The sequence below is a fragment of the Staurois parvus genome, unplaced genomic scaffold (genome assembly GCF_062004578.1).
Source record: "Staurois parvus isolate SC_StPar_1 unplaced genomic scaffold, SC_StPar_1.0 ptg000233l, whole genome shotgun sequence".
In the NCBI taxonomy this organism is placed as follows: domain Eukaryota; kingdom Metazoa; phylum Chordata; class Amphibia; order Anura; family Ranidae; genus Staurois; species Staurois parvus.
In genome coordinates this window covers 3,989,789-4,016,876 of record NW_028318029.1, presented here as the reverse complement: position 1 = coordinate 4,016,876, position 27,088 = coordinate 3,989,789, and the positions used below count along the sequence as shown (strand labels likewise).

Genomic DNA, 27,088 nt, shown 5'->3' with positions numbered 1-27,088 from the left:
GGGCTCCACGCAAGATCTCACCCCTTGGGGTCAAAATGATCACAAGAACGGTGAGCAAAAATCCCAGGACCACACGGGGGGACCTAGTGAATGACCTGCAGAGAGCTGGGACCAACGTAACAAAGGCTCCCATCAGTAACACACTATGCCGCCAGGGACTCAGATCCTGCAGTGCCAGACGTGTCCCCCTGCTTAAGCCAGTACATATCCGGGCCCGTCTGAAGTTTGCTAGAGAGCATTTGGATGATCCAGAAGAGGATTGGGAGAATGTCATATGGTCAGATGAAACCAAAATAGAACGGTTTGGTAGAAACACAACTCGTCGTGTTTGGAGGAGAGAGAATGCTGAGTTGCATCCAAAGAACATCATACCTACTGTGAAGCATGGGGGTGGCAACATCATGCTTTGGGGCTGTTTCTCCACAAAGGGACCAGGACGACTGATCCATGTACAGGACAGAATGAATGGGGCCATGTATCGTGAGATTTTGAGGGCAAACCTCCTTCCATCAGCATGGGCATTGAAGATGAATCGTGGCTGGGTCTTCAACATGACAATGATCCCAAACATACCGCCCGGGCAACGAAGGAGTGGCTTCGTAAGAAGCATTTCAAGGTCCTGGAGTGGCCTAGCCAGTCTCCAGATCTCAACCCCATAGAAAACCTTTGGAGGGAGTTGAAAGTCCGAGTTGCCCAGCGACAGCCCCAAAACATCACTGCTCTAGAGAAGATCTGCATGGAGGAATGGGCCAACATACCAGCAACAGTGTGTGCCAACCTTGTGAAGACTTACAGGAAATGTTTGACCTCTGTCATTGCCAACAAAGAATATATAACAAAGTATTGAGATGAACTTTTGATATTGACCAAATACTTATTTTCCACCATAATTTGCAATTAAATTCTTTCCAAATCAGCCAATGTGATTGTCTGGATTTTTTTTTCTCATTTTGTCTCTCATAGTTGAGGTCTACCTATGATGCCAATTACAGGCCTCTCTCATCTTTTTAAGTGGGAGAACTTGCACAGTTGTTGGCTGACTAAATACTTTTTTTGCCCCACTGTATCTGTTTGTGAAATGCTTTGATATTGAATGTTGCTCTGAGCTCTGTTTCCTTGAAGTGATTGTATAGAGAATGTTTGAACACTAACAAACATTGCATGTACTGCTTGCATTCAGTAATATCTGCTGGTATTTGATTTCCTTTTTCTAGAATGTTTGGTTAGAGCTAAAAATCCAATAGATTATAAATACTTTTAAACACAGAAGTATTCTGGAATGCAGGTTTTGGGATTAATTGAAAAGTACAAGCAGTGGCATAAATAAGTACGATTAGTAGAAAATAAACTGGTCTTAAACCTATGTTCTACATATAGCACTATCCTTTTACAAGTAAAATCCCCACCAAGTCACTATCACAATCCTTCCCCTGAAGTACAAATATCATCAAATAAATCTTACAGTAGACTTGATTTACCCTCTAATAAATATTAGTGTATACAAATAAAATCCAAAACCAACAAAACCAAAAAAAAAAACATCAAAACCCAAAGTCCAAAATAAAATCCCAAAAAAATATATTATTTCAAGAAAAAATCTTTATCTGTAATATCTTAATTCTTCATATCTTCAAACATCTTTGTGATATACTTCAAACCAAATCTTCATATACCTCAAAGGAAAAAAAAACTCAACATGTGTATTATCTTCAAAAAGAGGGGTATATAAGACGTGCCACACGTGTTTCATGCACACAAAAAATTGACGTGCCACCACAACCGTGAAGAGAAATCCCTCAGCCTTAGGAATCAATCCACTGCATACCAATAGAGGAAGTGCATAGTTACCCTCAGAATGGTATCAAGGGTCTGAATACTTCTTTCCAACCTTTTAATATTCCTTCAGCCTTTCCAGCCACTTCCCACAGACCTCATAAACAGACCAGGGATCAATATGTATCATAAAAGCTTATAGCACTTTATTGTAGCAACTTACATTCAAATAAGATGACATCAGCTTCCACACCAAGAACGATTTGTTGGTAAAACGATCCCTGTTGACAAAGTCCGGATGTGACGAAACGCGTCCGGGGCACGTGACGTGGTGACGTAGTGACGCTCTTCCGGAAGTGCGCTGACGGCCATTTTTGATCCTGGTACATGCGGTTGTGGCTCCCTGGAATCCTCATGGGGTTTTGAGGTATTGGGTACCTACCACAGGCGATCTGTTCCCCCTCGGGAGTAGGATGGTGTGGATACCTACACACTTGTGAGGAGAGGCAGGATTGTGAACAAATCGTTCTTGGTGTGGAAGCGGATGTCATCTTATTTGAATGTAAGTTGCTACAATAAAGTGCTATAAGCTTTTATGATACATATTGATCCCTGGTCTGTTTATGAGGTCTGTGGGAAGTGGCTGGAAAGGCTGAAGGAATATTAAAAGGTTGGAAAGAAGTATTCAGACCCTTGATACCATTCTGAGGGTAACTATGCACTTCCTCTATTGGTATGCAGTGGATTGATTCCTAAGGCTGAGGGATTTCTCTTCACGGTTGTGGTGGCACGTCAATTTTTTGTGTGCATGAAACACGTGTGGCACGTCTTATATACCCCTCTTTTTGAAGATAATACACATGTTGAGTTTTTTTTTCCTTTGAGGTATATGAAGATTTGGTTTGAAGTATATCACAAAGATGTTTGAAGATATGAAGAATTAAGATATTACAGATAAAGATTTTTTTCTTGAAATAATATATTTTTTTGGGATTTTATTTTGGACTTTGGGTTTTGATGTTTTTTTTTTTTTTTTGGTTTTGTTGGTTTTGGATTTTATTTGTATACACTAATATTTATTAGAGGGTAAATAAAGTCTACTGTAAGATTTATTTGATGGTCTTAAACCTACCCCTATTAACCCATCCTAAAATTCTGCAAATGTATTTTAATAGTGTAGGACCATGTGTAAGGGTCAAATGTAGGTAAAGATGAAATGTAATTTATTGCTTTAACATGTGTATGATTTGTTTTTTTCCTTTTTCCAACACAGCTCAAGACATGGAAAGCATGGGTGATGATGATGGATGGGAATTTGTCAACTTGGGAGATCAGCAGAGTTTTGGAATTAAAACCGCAGGACTTGAAGAAAAAGCAACTGCATGTCAGATGTTGGTGGGTATTAAGGTTTTTTTAAGTGATAATAAAGGCAGTTGTTTGTTTAAAAAAAAAAAGTCATACTTTCCTGCTCTGTGCAGTGATTTTGCACAGATCAGCCCCGATCCTCCTCGCTGGTCCTCCTTGCCCCTCCCTCCCTGCCCAAGCAGGCTTGCTCCCGAGCCTCTGCTCTCTCTATTCTGACTCTCGCTACACATACCAGCTAATGTAAAAATATGTTTACATTGTTGCTTCTTGTTTTGCATGTGACAAATATACTGTCAAGTAGAACTATAGGCAAAACTTATAGGTTATATGTCGGCTGTCAGATTTTTTTTTTTTTTTTTGGCGTCTGTGTCCCATTAGGGAGATTTACCTGCACTTCCTGTCTCGCAGCCAAACGGGAAGTGAGGAAATCTCTGCAAATTAAGAGAATTCCTTGGTGGCCCCTAGGTCATTGGATGGTTTCCCCTCTATTACTTTTGTGGGGGCAGTCCAAAATTTGGGATTTTCTTTTACTTTCAAATGGTAATGATAAAAAAGAAAAACTGAGAGGATGAATCTCCTTAACGGGAATACAGCAGCAGTAAAAGCTGATAGGTGTTCTAATCCCTCTCCACTCTATCCAAAACTAAAAAAAATGCCTTTAGGTATACTTTAAAGGTAACGTTTTATAGAACAGTGTGTCTAACACTGCCCATAGACTTAAGAAGGGTGGTCATATGTGCACACATGGTAAAATCCTTCAGCAAACAGAAGAGTGAAGAATAGAGCTCCAATGGCGCTGTAGCTTATGTGCAAGGAAACAGTGCTTTATAATTTATCTGGTCAGTGTTGCCATTTAACCGATTGCAAACCATTTTCATCTCTTCAGGTTTCAAAAGGGGGCAGCGAATGTGTGTTGTAATTAGCTAGGTGCTCTGACATGAATATTTTTAATTTTATAGGTCTAACCGAAGGTGTTTTTTTTTTTTTGTCTTTTAGGTTTGTTATGCTAAAGAACTGAAGGAGGGCTTTGTTGAATATACAGAGCAAGTTGTAAAACTGATGGTCCCACTGCTTAAATTTTACTTTCATGATGATATCCTTTTTAAATTCAAATTGCAGTAGCGCCTTTTTTATTCCTACTGCAACTACTGTTTCTTGGCCAATTTAGGATTCTAGAAAAATGTCTATAGAGAAAAGGAGTCGATTGGCCTTCTGTTTAAAACTAGTGGTGCACCGAAATGAAAATATTGGTACTGAAACTGAAAATTGAGGTTTCAGTTGGCCGAAAAGCAAAACGGACCGTTTTTAAAAATGAATGTTTTGAATGAATTGTTTTTTTTTTTTTGTAAAAGATGTTATGCCGAATCAATAGGTACCAAACATGTCATACTTTAAAATTGCACATGCTCGTGGAATGGCGTCAATCTACGGTACTTAAAAATCTCCACGGGTGGCAATTTGCAAATGTCTTCAGGTTACCAGTGTAAAGTTTACAGAGGTGGTCTAGTGCTAGAATTATTGCTCTTGCTCTGACGTTCGTGGCGATATCTCACGTGTGGTTTGAACACAGTTTACATATGTGGGCGAGGCCTACATATGTGTTCACCACTATGTGCAAGCACGGGGGGGACGGGGCCACTTTAAACTTTTTTTTTTTTTTTTTTTTTTTTTACACTGTCCCTTTTAAATAAAAAATGTTTAATCACTTTTATCCGATCACAAGCAATGCATGCATTCCTATCACAAGGAATGCATGCATCCCTTATAGAAATATGTAGTGACAGGTCCTCTTTATGGAGAGATATGTTGTCAATAAGACCCCACATCTCTCCTCTAAAATGTAAAGCATTAGATCAAAAAAAGTATTGATCTAGTGCTTTAGCCACTTGCCCTCTTGAGGATTTACCCCCCTTCCTGACCAGTCCATTTTTTGCATTACGATGCGTTACTTTAACTGACAATTGTGCGGTCATGCAATGCTGCACCCAAATGAAATTTCCATCTTTTTTTTTTTTTTTTTTTTTTTTTTTAATGCTATTAAAAAAGCGGACAATTTTGAGAAAAAAAGACAATATTTATGACTTTTTGCTATTAAACTTGTCCAGTAAAAAATTTTTTAACAAATTTCTTCCTAAATTTAGGCCAAATTGTATTCTGCTACGTGTCTTTGCTAAAAAAAAAAAAAAAAAAGTCCCAATACATGTAAATTGGTTTACGTGAAAGTCATAGCGTTTACAAATGGCGGTATAGATACTGCAATTTTTTTTATTTTTACTAGTAATAGTGGCGATAGCGGGACACTGGTGGGCATATTCTGGCACTGGAGGGAACTGACTTGTCACTGACATCCCCAGTGATGTAGAAAAAAAAAAAAAGCACACTGTACTAATGGCACTGGGCAGGAAGGGGTTAACATGAGGGGTGATCAAAGGGTTAACTGTGTGCTGTTTCACTGTAAGCTCTGTGTTAGTGCATCACTGTAATCACACTGCTTTGGATGGCTGTGTACAGCACAGCCATCCAAAGCAGCGTGCACGAGCTGACGGAGGAGAACTGTATTGTTTACGTACAGTTCTCCGCCCTGTCAGAGATGCTCATCAATCACTGGGCGCTGGTGAGTCATCACCGACTGGGATCTGGTGATTGGTGGTGCAGGTAGGGAGCGATTCTCGCGCGTACCCCCTACCTGGAAATGCAAAATCACACACACATGATTTTGCGCACCCATGCTGCCCTGTAGCAGTATATCTGCTATAGGGCGGTCGGGAAGCTGTTTAAGAAAAAAAAGGCCTTGTTTACAAAGCGCTGAAACGAGAAGTGACGTCGCTCTGGTCCTCTAAGGGCATAAAGATGAGTGGAGGCCATCTTTCCTTCACATATCTATGCCCAGCGCCGGGATCGTTCAGTGGTTTTTCAGGAAAGGGGGTGGGGTCATTTTCGACACCTGTATTGGTGCTTATTTTTATATCTGCCAAAGGCCAATAGGGGTGTTTTTGGACGAAACGTTTCGGCCACCGAAATTTTGGTGCATCCCTATTTAAAACCTTAAGTACCTCTGTTTAAAAAAAAAAAAAAAAAAAAAATACAATTTGTAATTGTGCAATATTTTTCGAAATGTGTTTTCTCCCTAACTTCATACGCGTCAGAGTTGCTGCTGCAGAGTCCATGCCATTGCTTTTGGAATGCGCCAGGGTGCGTGGTTCTGACTACCTGACACAAATGTGGCACTTCATGTGTGATGCTCTGATCAAAGGGATAGGAACAGAGCCTGATTCAGATGTTCTTTCAGAGATTATGCACTCTTTTGCTAAGGTGAGTCTGCTTTTTTTATTTTTCCTTTTTTGTTTTTTTTTTTTCCCTATCCACAAGAATGACAGACTATAGTGAGAAGCCATAGTGCAAAGTTCTTGAATTTTAAATACATGAATGTGCAATTGCAGCAGTTTTATTTATAGGGACAACCCAGAGCTGTTTTACCATTACTTGGCTACATAGTCACTAAACAGAATTAGTGTAAAGGATTTCTGATATAAATAACTTTTCAAGCTGGTGACTTATTAGTAAAGTTTATTTTTAGGACACTGATTTGCTGAGCAGTAAACCATAGATAGGGATTTTTGAATGCTTTGTTTACATACATTTTTGAAGATTCTGTTTTTTTGGGTAGTGCATTGAAGTTATGGGTGATGGATGTTTAAACAATGAACACTTTGAAGAGCTTGGAGGAATCCTCAAAAGCAAATTAGAAGAACACTTTAAAAATCAAGAATTAAGACAAGGTAGGATTCCATGTTGCAGCAAAGTGGTTTGCTTTAAATGTCTTAATAAGCTTTGTTCATACACCTTATGTTTTAATACATATCTTGGTTTGTGCATTGAATGCTATGCATTGCTTTAATGTTTAGTTTGCAGGCAAAGCAAGTGGTTTTGATTGGTGCTACATTACAAAATTAATTTTATTTGCACATTCTCTAGTGCCCATCTGCATGTAAATATGCTTGTTGTACTTGAAGAGGAAAATAAAAAGGATCCCCGAAACCCACCTATCCAGCAGCATATACTTTTCACTCATTCCTGTGCTTCTCCATTTTGGTTTCTGAGCGTAAAGTAAAATACTCAGCATTTATGGATATGAGTGAGCATGTGACTTGCTCTCCATCTGACTCTTGTCTAGTGGAATCACAAGGTGGTGGAGTACAAGGCAAATATATGCTGCTGGGAAAAAGGGTAGCTAAATGACCCTTTTTTTGATTTGCACTGTATAGGTAAAGGAAAGAATCCCTTAAAAGCTGGAAGTGAAAAAGTCCATGGTCATTCGCTTTCTATTTAACCAGTTTCCGGGCACGGGTAAGCTGAATCATGTACAGTTAGGTCCATATATATTTGGACACAGGCACAATTGTAATACTTTTGACTCTGTATGCCACCAGAATAAAATTAAACAATCCAAATGAATTTGAAGTGCAGACTTTGAGCTTTAATTCAAGGGTTTGAACATAAATATCAAGTAAAAATTTTAGAAACTGCAACCATTTTTATACACAGTCCCTCCATTTTCAGGGGCTCAAATGTAATTGGACAAATGAACATAATCATAAATAAAATGTTCATTTTGAATATTTTGTTGAGAATCTTTTACTGGCAATGACTGCCTGAAGTCTGGAACCCATAGATATTACCAAAGACTGGGTTTCCTTTTTTCTGAAGCTTTGTCAGGCTCTAACTGCAGCTGTCTTCAGTTGTTCTTTGTTGGTCTTTCTGCCTTTAGTTTTGCCTTCAGCAAGTGAAATGCATGCTCAATTGGGTTGCGTTTAGGTGACTGACTCAGCAATAGCTAAATATTCCACTTATTTTCCTTCAAAAGCTCCTTGGTTGCTTTTGCAGTGTGTTTTGGATCATTGTCCATCTGTACTGTGAAGCGCCGTCCAATCACCTTTGCTGCATTTGGCTGAATCTGGGCTGACAGTATATCTCTAAACATTGCAGAATTCATCCGGCTGCTTTTGTCTTCTGTCACATCAATAAACGTCAATAACCCATTGCCACTGGAAGCCATGCATGCCCATGCCATCACACTACCTCCACCATGTTTTACAGATGACGTTGTGTGCTTTGGATCATGAGCTGTTCCAAGCCTTCTCAACACTTTTTTGTCTTCTGGTACAGATTAATCTTAGTTTCATCCGTCCAAAGAATGCTTTTCCAGAACTGGTCTTGTTTTTTTTTATGTTTTTGGCAAAGTCTTATCTGAGTTTTCTATTCTTCAGGCTTTTGAATGGTTTCCACCTTGTGGTGAACCCTCTCTATTTGCTCTCTTGGACTCTTCTCTTGATTGTAGACTTTGACAATGATAGGCCCTCCTGGAGAGTGTCCTTCACTTGTCTGGATGTTGTGTATGAGTTTTTCTTTACCATAGAGCGGATCCTGCTATCATCCACCATCGTTTTCTTCAATGGATGTCCATGCCTTTTTATGTTGCTGAGCTCACCAGTGCGTTCTTTCATCAGAATGTACCAAACTGTTGATTTGGCCACTCCTAATGTTGCTGCTATCTCTCTGATGGATTTGTTTCATTTTTGAAGCATTACAGTGGCCTGTTTCACTTGCATGGGTAGCTCTTTTGAATGCATGATGTAGGTTCACAGCAGTAGATTTCAAATGAAAATACCACTCATAGAATCAACTCCAGACCTTTTACCTGCTTAATTGATGAAGAAATAATGGAGTAGCCCACACCTGGCCATGAAACCGCTTTTGATTCAATTGTCCAATTACTTTTGGTCCCTTGAAAGAGGGGGAATGGCTATTATTAACCTCTTCACGCCGGCTGCACACAAATGTGCTGTCAGGGCTCCAGGTATGACCAGAGGTGTGTGGACTGACACAGGGAAACGCAGGCTTCAGGTATAGTGTAAACAAGACAATTTATTGAAGACTAAACACAAACGCAGTGCAAGGTAAACATAACACTGTGCAAACAACCCACACCCAACAGATAACCATATATACAATCAAACGTAGTCGGGCAGACTGGGTCGGTAGCAAATGGTACCAGGAGCGAGCGGAAGAGTGGTCAGGAATAGCCGAGGTCAGGACAGGCGGAGTTCGTTCAGAATCAGGATCAAAGCAGAGTCAGGATCAGGCAGGAAGCAGACAGGATGCAGGTACAGGGGCTCATGGGAAACATACACCAAGGCACTGACTGCAGGTCTGGCCATTCCTTAAATACACCACCTGCAATCAGCCTCAGGTGATGGCTGACTGCAGGAGTGAGCTTCTGGTTGCTGAGAGCACCAGCTGGCGAGCCCTGGTACTGCAGCCCACACGGCAGATGAGTCCCACCACTAATGGTGAGTCCATTCCTGACATGTGCGGCCTCCCGGCGTCTGGGCCTGGACGTTGAGCGGCCACACATGTGTGTGCATTTAAGAAAAACATATGCACTGAGAGCACGCGCCCTGCGTGCTCCCAGCACACATGTCTGGTACTCACGGAAAGGTCCCAATTTCCTCTTTCGATCAGGACCTTTCCAGACCATGTGACGGTGAATCACAGCGGTCACATGACCCTAAAACCCTGCCCCACCTCCCAGCTTCTGAAACCCTTAAAGGACCGGGAGGCGCCGGTGCCAAGGGGTTAAGAGCTATAATTCCTAAACCCTTCCTCCAATTTGGATGTACATACCCTCAAATTAAACTTGAGAGTGTGCACCTTCAGCCCATATCCATTATATAACTAAAGCTTGACTATGTTTTGGTAAATACCTGAAAAAAACTAAAATTGTGCCTGTGTCCAAATATATATGGACCTAACTGTACATCATCCAGCCGTTTGCAGCTCCGAGTATGCGGCCGACCTGAGTGGCCAGGGGATCATGGTTGTTTTATTGGTTATGTTTTATAATAGAATGTAGAAAATAGTGTTTTGGGTTTTTTCAAAATTTTGGTATTTTTTCATTTTATATAGCAAAGAATAAAAAACCCTAGTGGTGATCAAATACCAGAAAGTGTAAAATATTAGAAATATCTTGCGAGCCAGAAAATGAACAAAAACTCCTTATTAATACACTCTAATGCTGGATCGCAAACCTCTAGCACATAACTACCAATGTGATAAACCGCAAAAAATAAATCTATAGTGTTGCGCTCCCAATCCTTAAATCAATATTTTGTTATTTGAATATGATCTCTATAATAAAGATCACAATAATTAAGAATGATGTGTGTAAATAAACATAAATACTAATATTCTTAAACTTTGAATTGATACAAATAAGTAATGTGCATGAAAAATGAACAATGACAATAAATCACTAAAAAATATTTAAATAAATATAAAAAATAAAAAATAAAATATAAAGATAAAAATAAAGATAATGTCCCAAAAAGTGACTTTGTGCTGGAAAATCTTCAATCTAAAATAATTGTAAATCGGTGACTGCTTGTGAATCCTCCCTCCAGTGAAGATGTGCGCTCACCTCATGAGAAGCCTGCAATTAGGCTATAAAAGCTTGCGGTTCACCTCCTTTGGAACCTACTAGTTTGGAACTCCTGCTTGAAGATAGGATGAATCTCCTCTCCAGAGGGTGCAACTCCTCTATACTTTCATCTCCATGCGATTCTCCACATATAAAAAAGATCTCGACATGGTGCTTTATCTTTTATATAAGTATGCCTTTTATTTGCTTATGATATGGCACTCACATATAAAGTGTGCGGATAGTGGTAGCACAAATGCAATCCCAAACCGCCGTTGATTGTCGGAGCTGTGTACTCGTGGTCCGGCAAACAAACTGACTCCCTCCGAGTGACGTTGCAGTCCCACCCCTACGCGTTACGCCACTGGTCACGTGTCTTCATCAGGGGGATTTGATCATCATCAAATCCCCCTGATGAAGCCACGTGACCAGTGGCGTAACGCGTAGGGGAGGGACTGCAACGTCACTCGGAGGGAGTCAGTTTGTTTGCCGGACCACGAGTACACAGCTCCGACAATCAACGGCGGTTTGGGATTGCATTTGTGCTACCACTATCCGCACACTTTATATGTGAGTGCCATATCATAAGCAAATAAAAGGCATACTTATATAAAAGATAAAGCACCATGTCGAGATCTTTTTTATATGTGGAGAATCGCATGGAGATGAAAGTATAGAGGAGTTGCACCCTCTGGAGAGGAGATTCATCCTATCTTCAAGCAGGAGTTCCAAACTAGTAGGTTCCAAAGGAGGTGAACCGCAAGCTTTTATAGCCTAATTGCAGGCTTCTCATGAGGTGAGCGCACATCTTCACTGGAGGGAGGATTCACAAGCAGTCACCGATTTACAATTATTTTAGATTGAAGATTTTCCAGCACAAAGTCACTTTTTGGGACATTATCTTTATTTTTATCTTTATATTTTATTTTTTATTTTTTATATTTATTTAAATATTTTTTAGTGATTTATTGTCATTGTTCATTTTTCATGCACATTACTTATTTGTATCAATTCAAAGTTTAAGAATATTAGTATTTATGTTTATTTACACACATCATTCTTAATTATTGTGATCTTTATTATAGAGATCATATTCAAATAACAAAATATTGATTTAAGGATTGGGAGCGCAACACTATAGATTTATTTTTTGTGGTGATCAAATACCACCAAAATAAAGCTGTCCTTGTGTGGAAGAAAAAAAATATACATTTCATATGGGTTCAGTGTTGCATGACTGAGCTATTGCCAGGTAAAGTAGCAGTCTGCTGAATAGCAAAAAATGGGACTGGGCATGAAGGCGGTAAAACTTTCCAGAGGTCAAGCAGTTAGCTTGCATTGTACAAGTTAAAAATAAAAACATGATTAAAAAGCACAGCCTGTTACAGTAATTCATTTTAAACAAATATAATGGCTTGAGAGTGCTATAACCTTTGCAACCATTGCACAGGACACAGGCAGAGTATTCATACAGCATAGGTTATTGGCATGTACCTTCAACTGATTGGACACTGGCAAAGCTTTAGAAAGGGCTAAAATAGGAGCTTTTGTGCCAGTTTGAACCGCATCTAATCCGCTTGACAAGTGAAAAAAAAACATTGCTTCCTATAGTTCCTGTTCACATATATCTGGGGCACTGGCGGTGAGGTTTCAGTGCAGTTTGAAAGAGTCATGTACGATTTCTGAGCAGTGCCTTCAGGTTCAGGTGTGGATTACAGGCTATTGACTTTTATGGGAACCATTTGTAAACTGAATCTGCTGTAAATCTCTGCCCCATCCTTGCTTTTAAATTAATTTGCCAGCTTTAAATTTAAAACTGATTTAATGACAGCCTTGCACCAACTACAAGTAAGGTTGTACCAGTTACTTGGAATAATAGTTTCCTGGTTTCTGTTCAAACCTATTCATGGTCCCATACCAAATGGAGGAATCTGCCCAGTACTTGACTTAAAACCTCTAAACATATTTTTGCATACTGAAAAGTATGGTTCTTTGATGAGAATTTTTGGCATTAGATGTACAAAATGCTCATCTACACATCTCCATCTCCCCCTCACTTCAGCACATTCTGTATATTCTGTAAGAGAACAGCATTTCCAATTTGTAGCCCTACCAATTGAGCTCTCCTTGGCACCCGTAGTGTTCACAGAAGTTGACTCTTCTACAAAGCCATGGCATTCGTGTTACAGGCTATATCTGGATGACCTATTGCTGGAGGACTCCTCAGTCATAACCCTGTATGCTAACATTCAGTTCCAGTTCACACTATGCTGTCCATGTTAAAAATAACGTGATTCTCTGCAGTGCGATTTGTGCCCATTTATTTTTTTTATGGCCCAAATCGCACCACACCCACATAAAAAAGGTGCATGTGCCTTTTTTTGAACTCTACCAAATGGACCTGGTTTACTTGCTCAAGTCCCTCCTCTTTCCTGTTTCTCAGTATCACTGGCTTAACGGCATGGCTGTTGAAACTCAAGTCTTAAATGATAGGTGTAATTCTGACTCTTATCCCCACCTTGCTCAGAGAAACTTGTCTGTTAAATACTTTTGTTCTGTCTCTCCAATCTAAGCATTGATAGTGTGATCTCTGTAACTTAAAGTTGTGATGAGATAGCGATAACGTCAACCTCCGTTGGATACCAAGTGACTCAATCGATAAGACATCTTGTAGATCTTGTGAAGTTTATTCCATAAACTGAGAGAATCTTACAATGAACATTCGATAGGTCAAAAGATAATGTGATCTACTTTGACATGAGGCTAGAAGCTGCAATGCATTTCTGGGAAAGGGGGAGAGCTATCTATACAGCATTAACTTTACTAAACCAAAGGAAAAGGAGGTGCAGAAACAAAATATAAAAAACACCTAAAGGCATATGACAGTCATGTGAAACATGACGACCTTATCTTGGAGTACAGAACAGGGCACTCCACTATGCTGTTAACTCCTTGTTGATTTGTGTAAAAACTAAAAAAGGAGTTTCTTGGAATGGGCTTATGAGTGTGTCGGGCTGCCCTAACTAATTTTTTTTCATTGTCCAGTCACCTGAAAGTAGCCTGCATATAACCTGTGGGCTATGAATACAAGTCCTGTACTGCATTCCAAGATGAGGAATCTACAAGTCAAAATTATTTTTTTTTCTTACCGTAGTCCATTGAGGGACACATATCCCACCCTTGTTTTTTCACTAAACCGAGGTATGCTGGGTAGAGGAAGGGTTATACAGGGGATGGCTTATTACTTTGTTTGCCAGTGTTCTGACTTCTTGGGAGGTGGCAGTATAACTCAATTGTAATTTCAGTGTCCCTAAATGCACTACATTAAATCTTTTATGGCAAGTACAAAACTGTATTTTCAACAGTTATCTACGATTTCTAATGATGTATGCAGTCTGTTTTGATAGTCTTGTCAAAAGTATCATTGTATAATACATTTTAATTATTTTTTTTTAGTAAAAAGACAAGATGAAGATTATGACGAGCAAGTCGAGGAGTCATTGCAAGATGAGGTAGGTTTTAATTCTATGCTGAGAAACCTATAGACATCTTACCATAGGGCCCCTCTCTAAGTGTCATTGTAAGGAAAGCAAAGACCCCAACCTTTGAGTGAATTGAAATAAGGGGGGAGTGGATGGAGGGAGCATTACCAAAAGCTGGATGGTAATATTGAACCTTTCTTGTAATGATACATTGGATGGCACCCTCCTTCTTTTTTTTTTTTTTTTTTTTTTATGCTAAACCGCAGGAACAGAAAAATGCTTTTGACTCCAGAACAATGTAAAGGTGTCTGAAACTAATTAGTTTAGTTACAGAAAAAAATTGTCATTTATTTGCACAATTGTATCAATTAATCTCTGTATTGTCTAATGTGTGAAATTTAGTTCCTATAATTTTGCTCAAACCAATGACCATAATGCAGCAGTTTTTATTGAATACTGCAATCAAGAAAATGCTGAATTATGGTCAATAGAAGGAGCTGCTGATCATGGGAATTGCATGGAAAATGGCATTTTGCACACTGGAAACACATTGTTCATGTTGGCTGTGCGAATGCCAACACATTCTCACAGTGCGGTTTATTTGTAAATAGGCCTGTAAGAGTTCCTCTTTATGCAGTTATTAGTACTTCAGGGCTTTTTTGCCAGTGTCTGTAAGGTAATGGTCACTAATATGCTGCATGTGCTCTTGGAGCATAGTTAAAGGTCTGGTTGTGCTGAGAATCAAGAACTTCAGTCAGATCCATTCAAAAAGATGTTAGCCAAAATGGTTGGTACCTGAGCCTCATTGGATAGGAGAGAAGAATCCTTGAGCCTGCTTTGTGTCCTGTGATGTATTGTAAGAAATGGATTTTACAGGTAAGTATGTAGAAAAAATAAATGTATTATCCTAAGGAGAAGGTACTTCACTCTTTGGATGAACAAGCTTTTCATGTTTGTCAACATCTTTGTTTCAGCATCTTGATTCCCTGTTTGTTTTGCTTGGGGGCCCTCACAGGGGTCAGGCTGCTTGATTAATCACTATTTATAGGTGAAATAGTCATATTTTTTCTCTCATGCCCATGGTATCAAGGGCAAGGTTCTTCCTTTCCCAGTTCAGGTCAGTTGCACCAAGAGCATCAGGGCTTCCTGGTCTGTTTAGCCATCAAGCTTCTGTTTTTCAAGTTTAACCGCTTCCCGACCGCCCTATAGCAGAAATACTGCTACAGGGTGGCACGGGTGCGCCAAATCACGTATATATACACATGATTTTGCATTCCCGGGTAGAGGTCGTGCGCACACTATCCACACCGCCATTCGCGGCTGTCAGTCACCGGTCCCAGACGGTGATTACTCGCCGGCGTCCGATTTACGGGGATCTCTGATGGGGAGTAGAGCTATTTTGTTTACTAAAAGTTCTACTCCCTTTCAGCTCGGGCACACTGCTTTGGATGGCTGTGCACAGCCATCCAAAGCAGTGGGATTACAGTGAAACACACTGAGACCGCCCCCTAGTAAAACACTCCCAGCACACAGGTAACTCTTTGATCGCCCCTCATGTTAACCCCTTCCTGTCCAGTTCCATTAGTACAGTGTCAGTGCTTTCTTTTAGCACTGATCACTGTATTGGTATCACTGGGGATGTCAGTGACACCAAGTCAATTCCCCACCAGTGTCAGAATGTCTGCCGCAGTCCCACTATTGCCACCATTACTAGTAATAATAAAAAATCCCAGTATATATAACACCATTGTAATAGCTATAACTTTCATGTAAACCAATTAATTTACACGTATTGGGATTTTTTTTTTTTTTTTGCAAAGACATGTAGCAGAATACATTTTGGCATAAATTTATGGTGAAATTTGATTTTTAATTTTTTTTACTGGACATGTTTAATAGCAAAAAGTTAAAAATATGTTTGTTTTTCGAAAAATTGTTCTTTTATTCTTTGTGCTATTTAAAAAAAAAACTGCACAGGCGATCAGATACCACCAAAAGAAAGCTCAATTTGTGGGTGGGAAAAGGACATAATTTCATTTGCATGCAGCGTTGCATAACCGAGCAATTGTGAGTTAAAGTAACGCAACACCGTAAGGCAAAGAATGGCCTGGTCAGGAAGAGGGGTAAATCCTCAAAATGGCAAGTGGTTAAGACTTGCTACCTGGTCTTCCCTTCACATGTTTACCTAGATTCACCAGATAGATATTTGTCTCTCTGGACACCAGCTTTGGCCAGGAGATCTTGCAGGTGGCTTTGTAGTTTGGTCTCCCCCCAATCCCGATTTGCTTTTGTGCAGGTATATACTAGTTGCTTTGTTGACCAATCATGTTTAGTGCTTAGGGACATCCCAAGTAGTCATGAAGTTCTCTGTGTCATTTGATGTAGGCTTAAGGCGTAAGAAATTTTGGATTTTTGGTTTAACTGTAAAATCCTTTTCTTGGAGTACATCATAGGACACAGATGCCTCTCATGTCTGTTCCTCATTGGTTGCTACAAAACTGAGGCTTGGCCAGGCATAACCCCTTCTCTGGCAGGGGTCATGCCTGGGCAAGGGAGCCTTTTTTTTTTTTTTTTTTTTTTTACCAGTGTCTGTTTACCTGAAGGTGGCCACATATCCCAGTCATAAATATGTATTCCTTTGATGTACCCCAAGAAATGGATTTTACAGGTAAACCAAAATTCAAGTTTTTCGACATTGGTGTGTTATATGCATGCAGTACCCTTCCATCCTTTTTGGAAACGTGATGCAAATCGCACTAAAATGTAGCTTTAAGGATTTATCTTAAGATAGACATACAGTGTGTGTGTGTTATTTCAATGAATACATATGAAGTTGGTAATTGTAGCAACATAATCCCATTGATACACTTTTTATAGCAGCGGTTACTGAGGAATTGTGGGCAGACACCCTACTTAATTTTTACTTTTAATGTTTGTAAGCAAAACATGCATCAATGAGGTGGAATGTGAAACTTGTATTAACTATTCTAGAAACATTGAGTTTTCTCTTTATTTTCTCAGGATGACAACGATGTTTATATTTTGACTAAAGTCGCTGACATTTTGCACTCGATATTCAGCAGCTACAAAGAAAAAGTGTTGCCGTGGTTCGAACAGTTGCTGCCATTAATTGTCAATTTGATAGTAAGTTTAACCTTTAATTTGTTTTATCAAGACCTCTTCTTCTCAGCTCATACCCCTGTTTGTACCTGCCAATACATGCCAGTATGATAGTTAATCTCTTGTTTTGTGAGTTAAAGCTGCTCACGGTAGCTGATTCACACATGTGCAGATTGAAGCTCAGGTTTCGCAGCTAATTGATACAGTAGTTGTTCAGAGGTTCACATCGGGTTCAGGACAGGATCAGCTCAGGTTCTTATTTTGTTCACACATGCGGTTAGGAACAGTTACCATAGAGGTCAATAGCCTGTAATCCGCACCTGAACTAGACCGCATTGCTCAGAAATCGGAATGATTCTTTTCAAAACCGCATTGAATCCGCACCGCCAGTGCATCGAACATGTGAACAGGCACCATAGGAAGCAATGTTTTTTCACATGTCATGCGGATTGGATGCGGTGCAACCACATCCAATCCACATATATGTGAATGGGCACTGACAGTTAATCCAGGCAACAGCTGTTTCCTGACAGTCTGCTAAAATGTATATGAACACTGATACAATAGAAATCTAGGGTGACAGCAGAAAAAAGACCAAGTGGTGCATCGAGTCTGCCCAATTTTTACTTTTTTTTTTTTTTTTTTTTTGTGTCTAGCATGTTTGATTCCGCTTTCTCTTAACTGACTCACTACCTCTGTTGGAAGTCTCTTCCTAGCATCAACCACTCTTGCGGTAATATAATACTCTCAAAGATTAGTTTTGGTAAATTCATAATCCATTTTTTACCTTGGTCTGGTGAGATTTTCTTGACCAAATCTTTAACTGGGTCATAATGCTCCGTTCTCACTTTACATGCACGCATAATATGTTTGTGATCAGCTCTGTAAGTAGTGGTGTATTACCAATACTAGGGCTATTATATACTGAAAGTGTTATTTTAATCAGCCCTTATAAAATTCAGTGTAAAAGTCAATTCACAAAGGGAACGACGCATATCTCCCCTTAAAAGGAGTTACTAGAAGTGGTGATAAAACAAGAAATGATTTCTGAGAAAATGGGACTTGATAGATTAATATTCACATCCTGTGAAAAAAAAATTAGGATTGCACATCTTGGTGACATTTACTCTCACCACTTTATTAGGTACACCTTTTCAAAGGCTTTCCTTCTACAGGGTAAACTCCAGACTCTGCTTCCAATCTTGGCCTTTTACAATCAAGGGACCAACCAACCCTGAGGTTTTTGGTGCTTAATGGTGCAGCTCAACATGCTGACAGCATGTGACAGGAAGAAGCAGTCATGTACCATTCATAATATATAATGATAAACACAGCACAAAAATATAACAGTAAAGTCCACAATGTTATATATTTTGTACATTCAGTGCTCCAATAAAGGATTACGTGCAAAAATAATAATTTCACCACGTAGTGCTCAGTGGACTTTCCCTTATGTTTTCAAAACTCACCAGATATGATGGACTCCTAGCTTTTTGGGCTTAAGAGTCAAAAACGCTTATTTCTGGTAGAAAGTGCTCTCAGAGAGATCCAAGATTCAATAGTGTCAGACCCATGGTAGCTGCAATTCATCAATATGTTCCATAATTCACCATGCAGGCAATAGAGGAAAGCAGAAAGGAAACTAATAGTGTAATACTGTTGAGCGATTTATTCAATAAAACTAGCGATACATATTACACTCACATTTGATCAGCAATATATCAGCCTTATGATCATGTTCCTTATTTGGCCTCACAGGTCTGTGAGGACGCCCTGGAGGAGGGTCGAAATGCATTGACCCATTTTCCGGTTTTGGTGGTTTTGTGGGACGTCACGTCCGGTGAGTGGAGCGCATGTGAATTTGCGGTGCTCCGGAACCATCTTTATCACTGTATACCTTTGAGACCAAATAAGGAATATGATGGTGGTGGTGGAAACTATGTAGACTTCTAGGTTCAACAACAAACTGAGCCGGTATACCTTACATGTCCAGGGACCCTCTAGCTTAATTGGGGCCTGTCAGATTCTAGTATCTCTACGCTTTTAAAAGCTAGGAAATTGACTTCTGCCAGTGCCTACCATTGCACCTGGAGGGCATATTTCTCTTGGTGTAAGACTAGGGAATTTCATCCCAGTAAGTCCTCTATGGGACTAATCTGATCCCATCTCCAGTATGGTCTGGATCAGTGGTTGGCTTTAAGTACCATCCAGAGTCAAATCTTGGCCTTTTAGATTTTTTTTTTTCTTTTTTATCCTGCTTGCTTCCCACTCCCACAGGGTAACAGGGTGTCTCTCATATTATGCTTCCTGTATATTTCTCAGTTTCTTGGTGGGATCTAATTCTGGTTCTGTTGGTTCTTCAGAAACAGACCTTTGACTCAGGGATATTCCTTTGTTTACTTTTACTACTCAAGGTTTCCTCTCATTGCCTTCACTTTGACTTGGCAAGTCTGGGTTAATTATCACTCCATTATGTGGGTGCAGTATGGGTCTCTCTGAGCTACAGTCCCCTTTTGACAGTTTGATTCCTTGTTGATTCCTAAAGGTCCCCGTAGGAGACAGCCTGCTTCCCATTCCAATATTGCCAGATGAATTTAAGAAAACATTATTTAAGCCTGTGACCTCAAGGGTATGGTTCCACATATTCTTTTCAAAGTACTCTCTAACAGATCACTTAGTGCTGCTTGTGTTTTTCGGCATTGTGTATCGATTTCTCAGATTTGCAAGGCCATTCACCTGGTCTTCATTAAATTTCAGCAGGTTGATCTTCAGGCCTTGGCTAAAGCCAGTTTCTGTCACACTGTTCTTTGTGTGGCTTATTTGTTAATAGTTTGAACTTTTTTTTTTTTTTTGTAGCCTTTCATTGCTGTGAAGCAGGGTGTCCCTTGCAAGGTCCAGATAATAGGACAAACAGGGAGTCTGTCCATACGATTCGAGAAGTAGCACCAGGCAGTGTAGATAGATTACCCTTGTATGTCTAGGAGCAAGGCAGGATGGGAGAACAATGTCCTCATTGAGGTGGAATGCTAAGACCACCTTTTGGGGAAAAAAGATGACCTTCGGTATAAGGCAACCTTGTCATTGTGAAGTATGAGGAAAGACTCATTACAGGGTTCTGCCAGGGGAGTATATAATACAGGATACACCTTGAAGAAAGGTGTGTGTTTTTTTGTTTTGTTTTTTTTCCCCCAAGGGAAAGCAAAGCTAGAGTCCTTTGAAAAAGAATGAACATGGCAGAGACCTGTCCTTTTATGAGTACTTAAGGCTCACTTCTGTTTAAGACCTGATTGTAGAAAGGCCAGAATGCGAGGTACAGAATAATCTCTTGAACTAAAGTGCCTGTATTCACACTAGGCAAAAAGGTTTCCAGGTGTATTAATCTTCCTGAGGGAGGCTTTTCTTGCATTTTTCAAGGTAGAAGTCAGACTCAGAAACCCCTCGATCCTTAAAGACCTGAGTTTCAAAAGCCATGTCGTTCAAGCCAGAGATTGAGAATCAGGATAGAAAACTGGTCCTTGTGATAGATCCTGGTCTGTTGGGAAAATGCAAGGTGTTCTCTGCTAAAAGTCTGAGAGTGTCTGTGTACTAGGTTCTTCTGGGCCAGTTTTGTGCAGTTACAATCAGTTTTCCTCTTTTCTTTATTTTCTTAAGCAGACTACGTAGGATTGGCATTGAATTGAAGTCATAAATTGGCCTGACTAGAGACCATGGTATTTTATAAAGGCATCTGAGGCTAAAGCTGTAGGATCCCTGGTTCTGACGAGTTGCTGTACTCAAAGATGGTTGAACTAGATGGACGTTTGTCTTTTTTTCAGCCAGACTAACTATGTAACTATGTAAGATATGGAATTTGCAGGAATATGCCTAGGTTTTTATTTTCTCTTGTGTGAGACACACAGGAACTTTTTCACATGTTTTTTCGCTTTGCCTAATGGTATGGCTGTTGAAGCCTAGGTTCTGAGGGACAAGGGCATCCGCTTTTGAGATTCCTGTGATGCTCAAGGTTAGGAAATCTTTACACATGCTCTGTCTTCAAAGCTGCTCAAGCCCAGGTCTTGAGGGACAGGGGCATCTCTGAATATGTAATTCCTATGATCCTCAGACCTTTTTGGGCAGTATATTTTCTAGCCTGATCATCAGTTGAGGAAGGCATACTTAACTTTGTGTGAGTCCTATGGACTTTTTCCCCAGGGGTTGGGATTTAGCTCCTTCGTGCTGCTCTCTGAACCAGCATTTGGCTGTCAACACTATCTAGCGTCAGGTTTCTGCTGTTTTCATGTTTTAAAGAACGTTGGCTTCTAACTCCTTAAGGCCTTTGTACAGGGGTTTCCCCATGTAGTCTGCTTTTCTCGTGTTTCAGAAACTGCAATTTGAATCTATTATCGACATTCTCTCTACTCTCACCCACGCAGTGGCTTTTCTTGTAGAAGTCACTTAGGTTAGTGTTTGAGTTAATTACCTTACCCTGCATAGGTTTGCTTAGGAACAAACAGCTTTTGAGGCCCAGGATCTTTTTTGCATAAGGTAGTTCCTGCTTTCTCAACCAGGACCTTGTTCTTCAGTTCCTCTGGCTCCAATTCACGAAAAGGAAATTTCCCTCTTTTCAGGTTGTGGTTTGGGCTGTGCAATTTTTTTCAGAAAGATTCCTTTTTTTTTCGTCTAGTTATGGGGCCTCTAAATTTCACAAACCTTAGACCTTCCTAGTTCATGCACTAGTTGAGCCTGTCCTGTATGGAGACTGGCCTCACTCAAAGATTAATTTATTTTGTTTTTTTCCCCTTCTCTAAAAGTTTTGTCCAACAATATCCTATTGAGAAAAAGAAATGGACCATACCTGTGGTGCAACCAACCATTTCCTGACTTCACAAGACCCAACCGGTCGCAGTGGAGGATAATTCTGTGTTCATGGACAAGCAGATAAGCGGTTACAGGCCCTCCTTTTAGGCTATGTTTGCCTTGGTGACTGTGCCATGCAACCCATGGTTGTATCTGACAATCTGCCAAGATCATTGCTGTCTGGACCAAACGTATAGCCTGGAATCAAAAATGAATTTAAATATTAACCGCGCTCCAATATCCACAAATCAAGTGAATCAAAAGTGCTATGTGCTTATAAATAAAAAAATTAAAATGATGTATCGTGATTAAAATTATGACTTGTGAAACCAAATAAATTTATATTTTGCGTAACTAATTATATAAAATAATTCATATCATATTATCAGGTCACTAAATGTGCAATCCTTATAACAATGTGCAAATCTTCCATCAGTGAAAAACATACATCATATAATTTGATAAGTGAAATTAAAAAGTGAATGAGAAATAATAAATAAAATAAAAAATTAAAAAAATAAATAATAAAAAGTCTCTGAATGAACGACAATTATATCCCAATATGCAAATAAATGTCCAGCTTGGATGGATATACTCTCCTTCAATGTGAAGATGTAATCTTTACTGTGATGTTGAGAGCCTGTGTGGCTACAGGACTGTGAGGGATACTCCCTTCTTTAATCACTCCTTAGTCCTCTGCCTTTGTATTCCTCGTATGTAACATGTAAGAAAAGGAATAAAGATATGGTGCCTTATCTCGGGTAAAACAGCCTTTTATTGTGCTTCTCTATTGCACTCACATTTTAAAAGTAACAAAAGCGCTTTGTATATATATAAAATCTCCCACAGCTTGTAGCTAAATCAAACGAGCGGTGTGTGTCCACACACCCTCAGTACTCGCCGTATCGTTGTTAGATTGCGCGATGGCGTCACTGCCCCTCCCCAACGCATTGCGCTACATGGATTTCGTAGCTTCGTCCCCAGGACGAAGCTACGAAATCCCTGTAGCGCAACGCGTTGGGGAGGGACAGTGACGTCATCGCGCAATCTAACAACGATACGGCGAGTACTGAGGGTGTGTGGACACACACCGCTCGTTTGATTTAGCTACAAGCTGTGGGAGATTTTATATATATACAAAGCGCTTTTGTTTTAAAATGTGAGTGCAATAGAGAAGCACAATAAAAGGCTGTTTTACCCCTGAGATAAGGCACCATATCTTCCTTTTCTTACATGTTACATACGAGGAATACAAAGGCAGAGGACTAAGGAGTGATTAAAGAAGGGAGTATCCCTCACAGTCCTGTAGCCACACAGGCTCTCAACATCACAGTAAAGATTACATCTTCACATTGAAGGAGAGTATATCCATCCAAGCTGGACATTTATTTGCATATTGGGATATAATTGTCGTTCATTCAGAGACTTATTATTTATTTATTTTTTATATTTTTTTTTATTCTCATTCACTTTTTAATTTCACTTATCAAATTATATGATGTATGTTTTTTTACTGATGGAAGATTTGCACATTGTTATAAGGATTGCACATTTAGTGACGTGATAATATGATATGAATTATTTTATGAATTATTTTATATAATTAGTTACGCAAAATATTAATTTATTTGGTTTCACAAGTCATAATTTTAATCACGATACATCATTTATTTTTATTTATTTATAAGCACATAGCACTTTTGATTCACTTGATTTGTGGATATTAGAGCGCGGTTAATATTTAAATTAATTTTTGATAAACGCACATCACAAGAGTGGGCTTACTAACCAGCGATCTAGTACTTATACCTTCATAATATACCTCAGTGGCTCGCAAGTTAATTTGTTTGTATAGCCTGGAATCCTCACTTTTCCTGGGCCATGTTTGAAAAGGAGGAATTGTCTTGGGTCACACATAAAATACATTAGCAGAAAAAGTTGGGTAGATCAGTTAACCATCACTGATATAGTTAATGTATGTAACTGAATAATAAAACCTTTTTTAATTTTTTTTTTATAAAAGTAAAAGGGGCGACCTAAAGCTAGTGCGATATTTGATATGGTTTTTGATGCAACAATATCTGGTTTGATGGATATAGTAGCAATGCTTAATGAATTGTCAGGGTGCTCATCAGATATTTTGGTTCTAATTTTGCCCTTCATGTACTTAATAATTGAAAATAGTTGCTCACAGATATAGGTGCTGGCAAACACTGATGACATGAATGTGATTGTGAGGAGTGCGATATTTTTCTTTGGGAAGATAAAATGTTGGAATAAGTGTAAGCGCATTTTTACAAAAAATTCCTCCAAAAATTCAATAGTTTTAAGTAGGTTTATGATTGTGTTGTGCTACATTCACAGCCCTCTTGAGCTGCATGTGGCCCAAAGGCCACAGATTGGACGCCCCTGGCCTGGGGGGAAACGCTTTACCAAATTTCCAGGATGAGCCTTCTCTGTACACATTTGCAAGATTCTCTGGCTTAAATGCTGTTAAACTGAATTCCCCAGCAGGAAACCCCTTGAGCAGTCCCTGCTTAGATAAGTACCAGAAGATAATAGGAGGTAAGGAGTACTCTCCTCCCTGAGAAAGAGAAGGTTTCAGCCAGTTGATCTTCAAATTCAGAGATCCGTAAGAGGTTCTTTTGCCCTGTTCACCAGGTATCAGGTCAATTAAATAGCAAGGCCCCCTCACTGTAATGGTGTACATCTCAAAATGTAGAGACCGACTCCTATTAGCCTTCCGTCTCCAGAGTGTCATTTCTAGAGGTTGAAAACTGGAATTTTGCTCTGTGCCTGCTTTATGCTTTCAAACCCATCACATTAGGCAAGTCTGCTTGGTCCTGTCCAACAACTCCTGGATCAAGATGACTCAGATCCCTGTACCAAAAGGAAAATGCTTTCAAGGCTTTCTGATGACTCTCCTCTGTGAGGTGGTGGTTCTGGGTAAGCAGCCTTCCTTAATGTTGCAGGACAAAGGTCCGGTCCTCCTTGCCCCATAGAGGTATTTTTTACCTTCACCTTTAATCAGGATATTGTCCTTTCTTCATTATGTGCATCTCCAAAACATCCTGGGGACGTTTCTGCATGCTGTGAGGGTTTACTTCTCCGATTTGCTGCTTTTAGTAAATATGAACCCGCTTTGTGCATCCTGATGGTTCCCGCAAGGGTCTTCTCTTTTCTCATTTCCCCGTTGCTAGTTGGATCAGATACGACTAATAACTTCAATAGTAAAGGGTTCCTCCCTTCCATTCTTATGGACAGTTTACCAGATATATTAGTGCCTCTTGGGCTTTTTAGCATTAGGATTCCATTTTGCAGGTTGGCAAGTCTGCCACCTGGGTTTCTGTTAACATTTTTAAGTTCTACAAAAGTGGATTTTCAAGCCTCCTCTGATGGCAGTTCTGGGCATAAGGTGCTGTATGCTGCTCTGAGCCTGTCTAGCCCTTCTTGAGGTGTTTGTTATGTGGGCTTGTTGAAACTGTTGCTTTGTTACCCACCTACCTCAGTTGGACTGCTTTTGGATGCCATAGTCGTAAATATTTAAAGACTCCTGTGTCAATCAGGTAGATTTATTTTTTCTCCTAAAAGTAAAATCTGTTTCCTGAAGTATAGGACACAGAACCCTCTTTGCTCTGTTCTTCTAATCTCCCTATTGCTTGCTACAAAAGTAAGGCTAACTGGGAGGGTTTGGGGATGTCCCTGCAGCCTTCCTTTTTTTTATAGTGTCCACATACCTGAAGGTAGCTGCATATAACCCAGTTTTAACTATTTAAAAAAGCCTCGGTCTTGTTCTGTACACTAGGAAATGGAGTTTACTGGCAAGTCAGATGTCTATTTTTCTGTGTTTTCTGTTTTTCTGCCAGCATGACAGAGAGTGAGGGAGATCTTTGTATTGGAGCTCTGAATAGCAGTAAATTTGTGACTGGTTCTGTTACTCATGTTATCCAAACTTAGGAAACAGCTTGGCTTGACAAAATCTTAAATATACCTGGACTCCTCCCTGATTTCTGTATTCACAAACGCATATAAAAACAGGCGTGTCAAACACCTCCAGCTGTAGATGACCTCATTGATTCATGTACTACTCTGTTGGAAGGCAAATGCGTTTTGGCAGTTAAACCCCCTTCCTCAGAGCTGTGATTGGACACAGTGGGATTTTGTCAGTAGGTCTCAGCCAGTGATTCGTGGCTGAGATCTGCTGATTTTCCTAAAGACCACGAAAGCAGGGAGAAGAAACAAACAAATATTTAGTAAAAAGCAGCACTTATTACACATGTTAACACATAGTAGATGTACACGTAACCCCTTGATTACCTTCTGATGTTAAACCCTTCCCAGCCAGTTTGTAGACGCTCAACAGACCCAGTAGAGATCAAATGCCACCAAAAAAAAAGCTGTGTGTGAAAAAAAAGATTAATGATTACCAGTTAAAGTAGCACAGTGTTAAAAAGTAGTTGTTTTTTTTTTTTTTTGGGGGGGGGGGGGGGTTGCCCAGTTATACTTGCGTAGGTGGATACAGCATCAGTCCCCTGCTGGCTTAGTGAGAACTGTGCGATCACATGACCGCTGAGGTCTCACAGCTGCTTTGAGCAGAGAGCGGTGACTGTCAGTCTCCACTGTCTGCACTGAGACCCCCCCCCCCCCCCTTCCCGTGCTCACTGGAGTGCTGGGCTGTGGAGGGAGAGGGAAGTTGCTGGTTTAGGCTCTCAGCGGCTTGCAGTTGCCACTCTCTGCTCACGATGGCTGTGAGAACTTAGTCGGGAGGGACAGATGCAGCATTGACCAATGCTGCAACCACCTAGGAAAGTATAATTGTGGGGGGGCAATTTTTTTTTTTCTGTGCAATTTTATTTTCTGTATACATGATAACTTGTTAAACTTGCTAATAGAAGTCTTTACTGTACTCTAATTGCTGGGGTGTGGAAATTAAAAAAAAAAAAAAAAAAAATATTGTCCCAATAGACTTGTCCCTCATGACAATCCACTTATATACTAATTTAAAAAAAATATTTTAAACAAAATATATTTAAAT

General features: G+C 39.8%; 1 protein-coding gene across 1 annotated transcript in view; it reads left to right on the top strand.

The window, feature by feature from the left end:
• Positions 1 to 27,088, top strand: part of IPO5 (importin 5) — a 97,948-nt gene that overhangs the window by 49,590 nt on the left and 21,270 nt on the right. The window contains exons 17-22 of the mRNA XM_089679977.1: positions 3,047 to 3,168; positions 4,135 to 4,231; positions 6,278 to 6,450; positions 6,806 to 6,917; positions 14,072 to 14,127; positions 17,119 to 17,241. Coding sequence (XP_089536103.1) covers positions 3,047 to 3,168; positions 4,135 to 4,231; positions 6,278 to 6,450; positions 6,806 to 6,917; positions 14,072 to 14,127; positions 17,119 to 17,241 — 683 coding nt within the window. The remainder of the gene's footprint in view (positions 1 to 3,046; positions 3,169 to 4,134; positions 4,232 to 6,277; positions 6,451 to 6,805; positions 6,918 to 14,071; positions 14,128 to 17,118; positions 17,242 to 27,088) is intronic.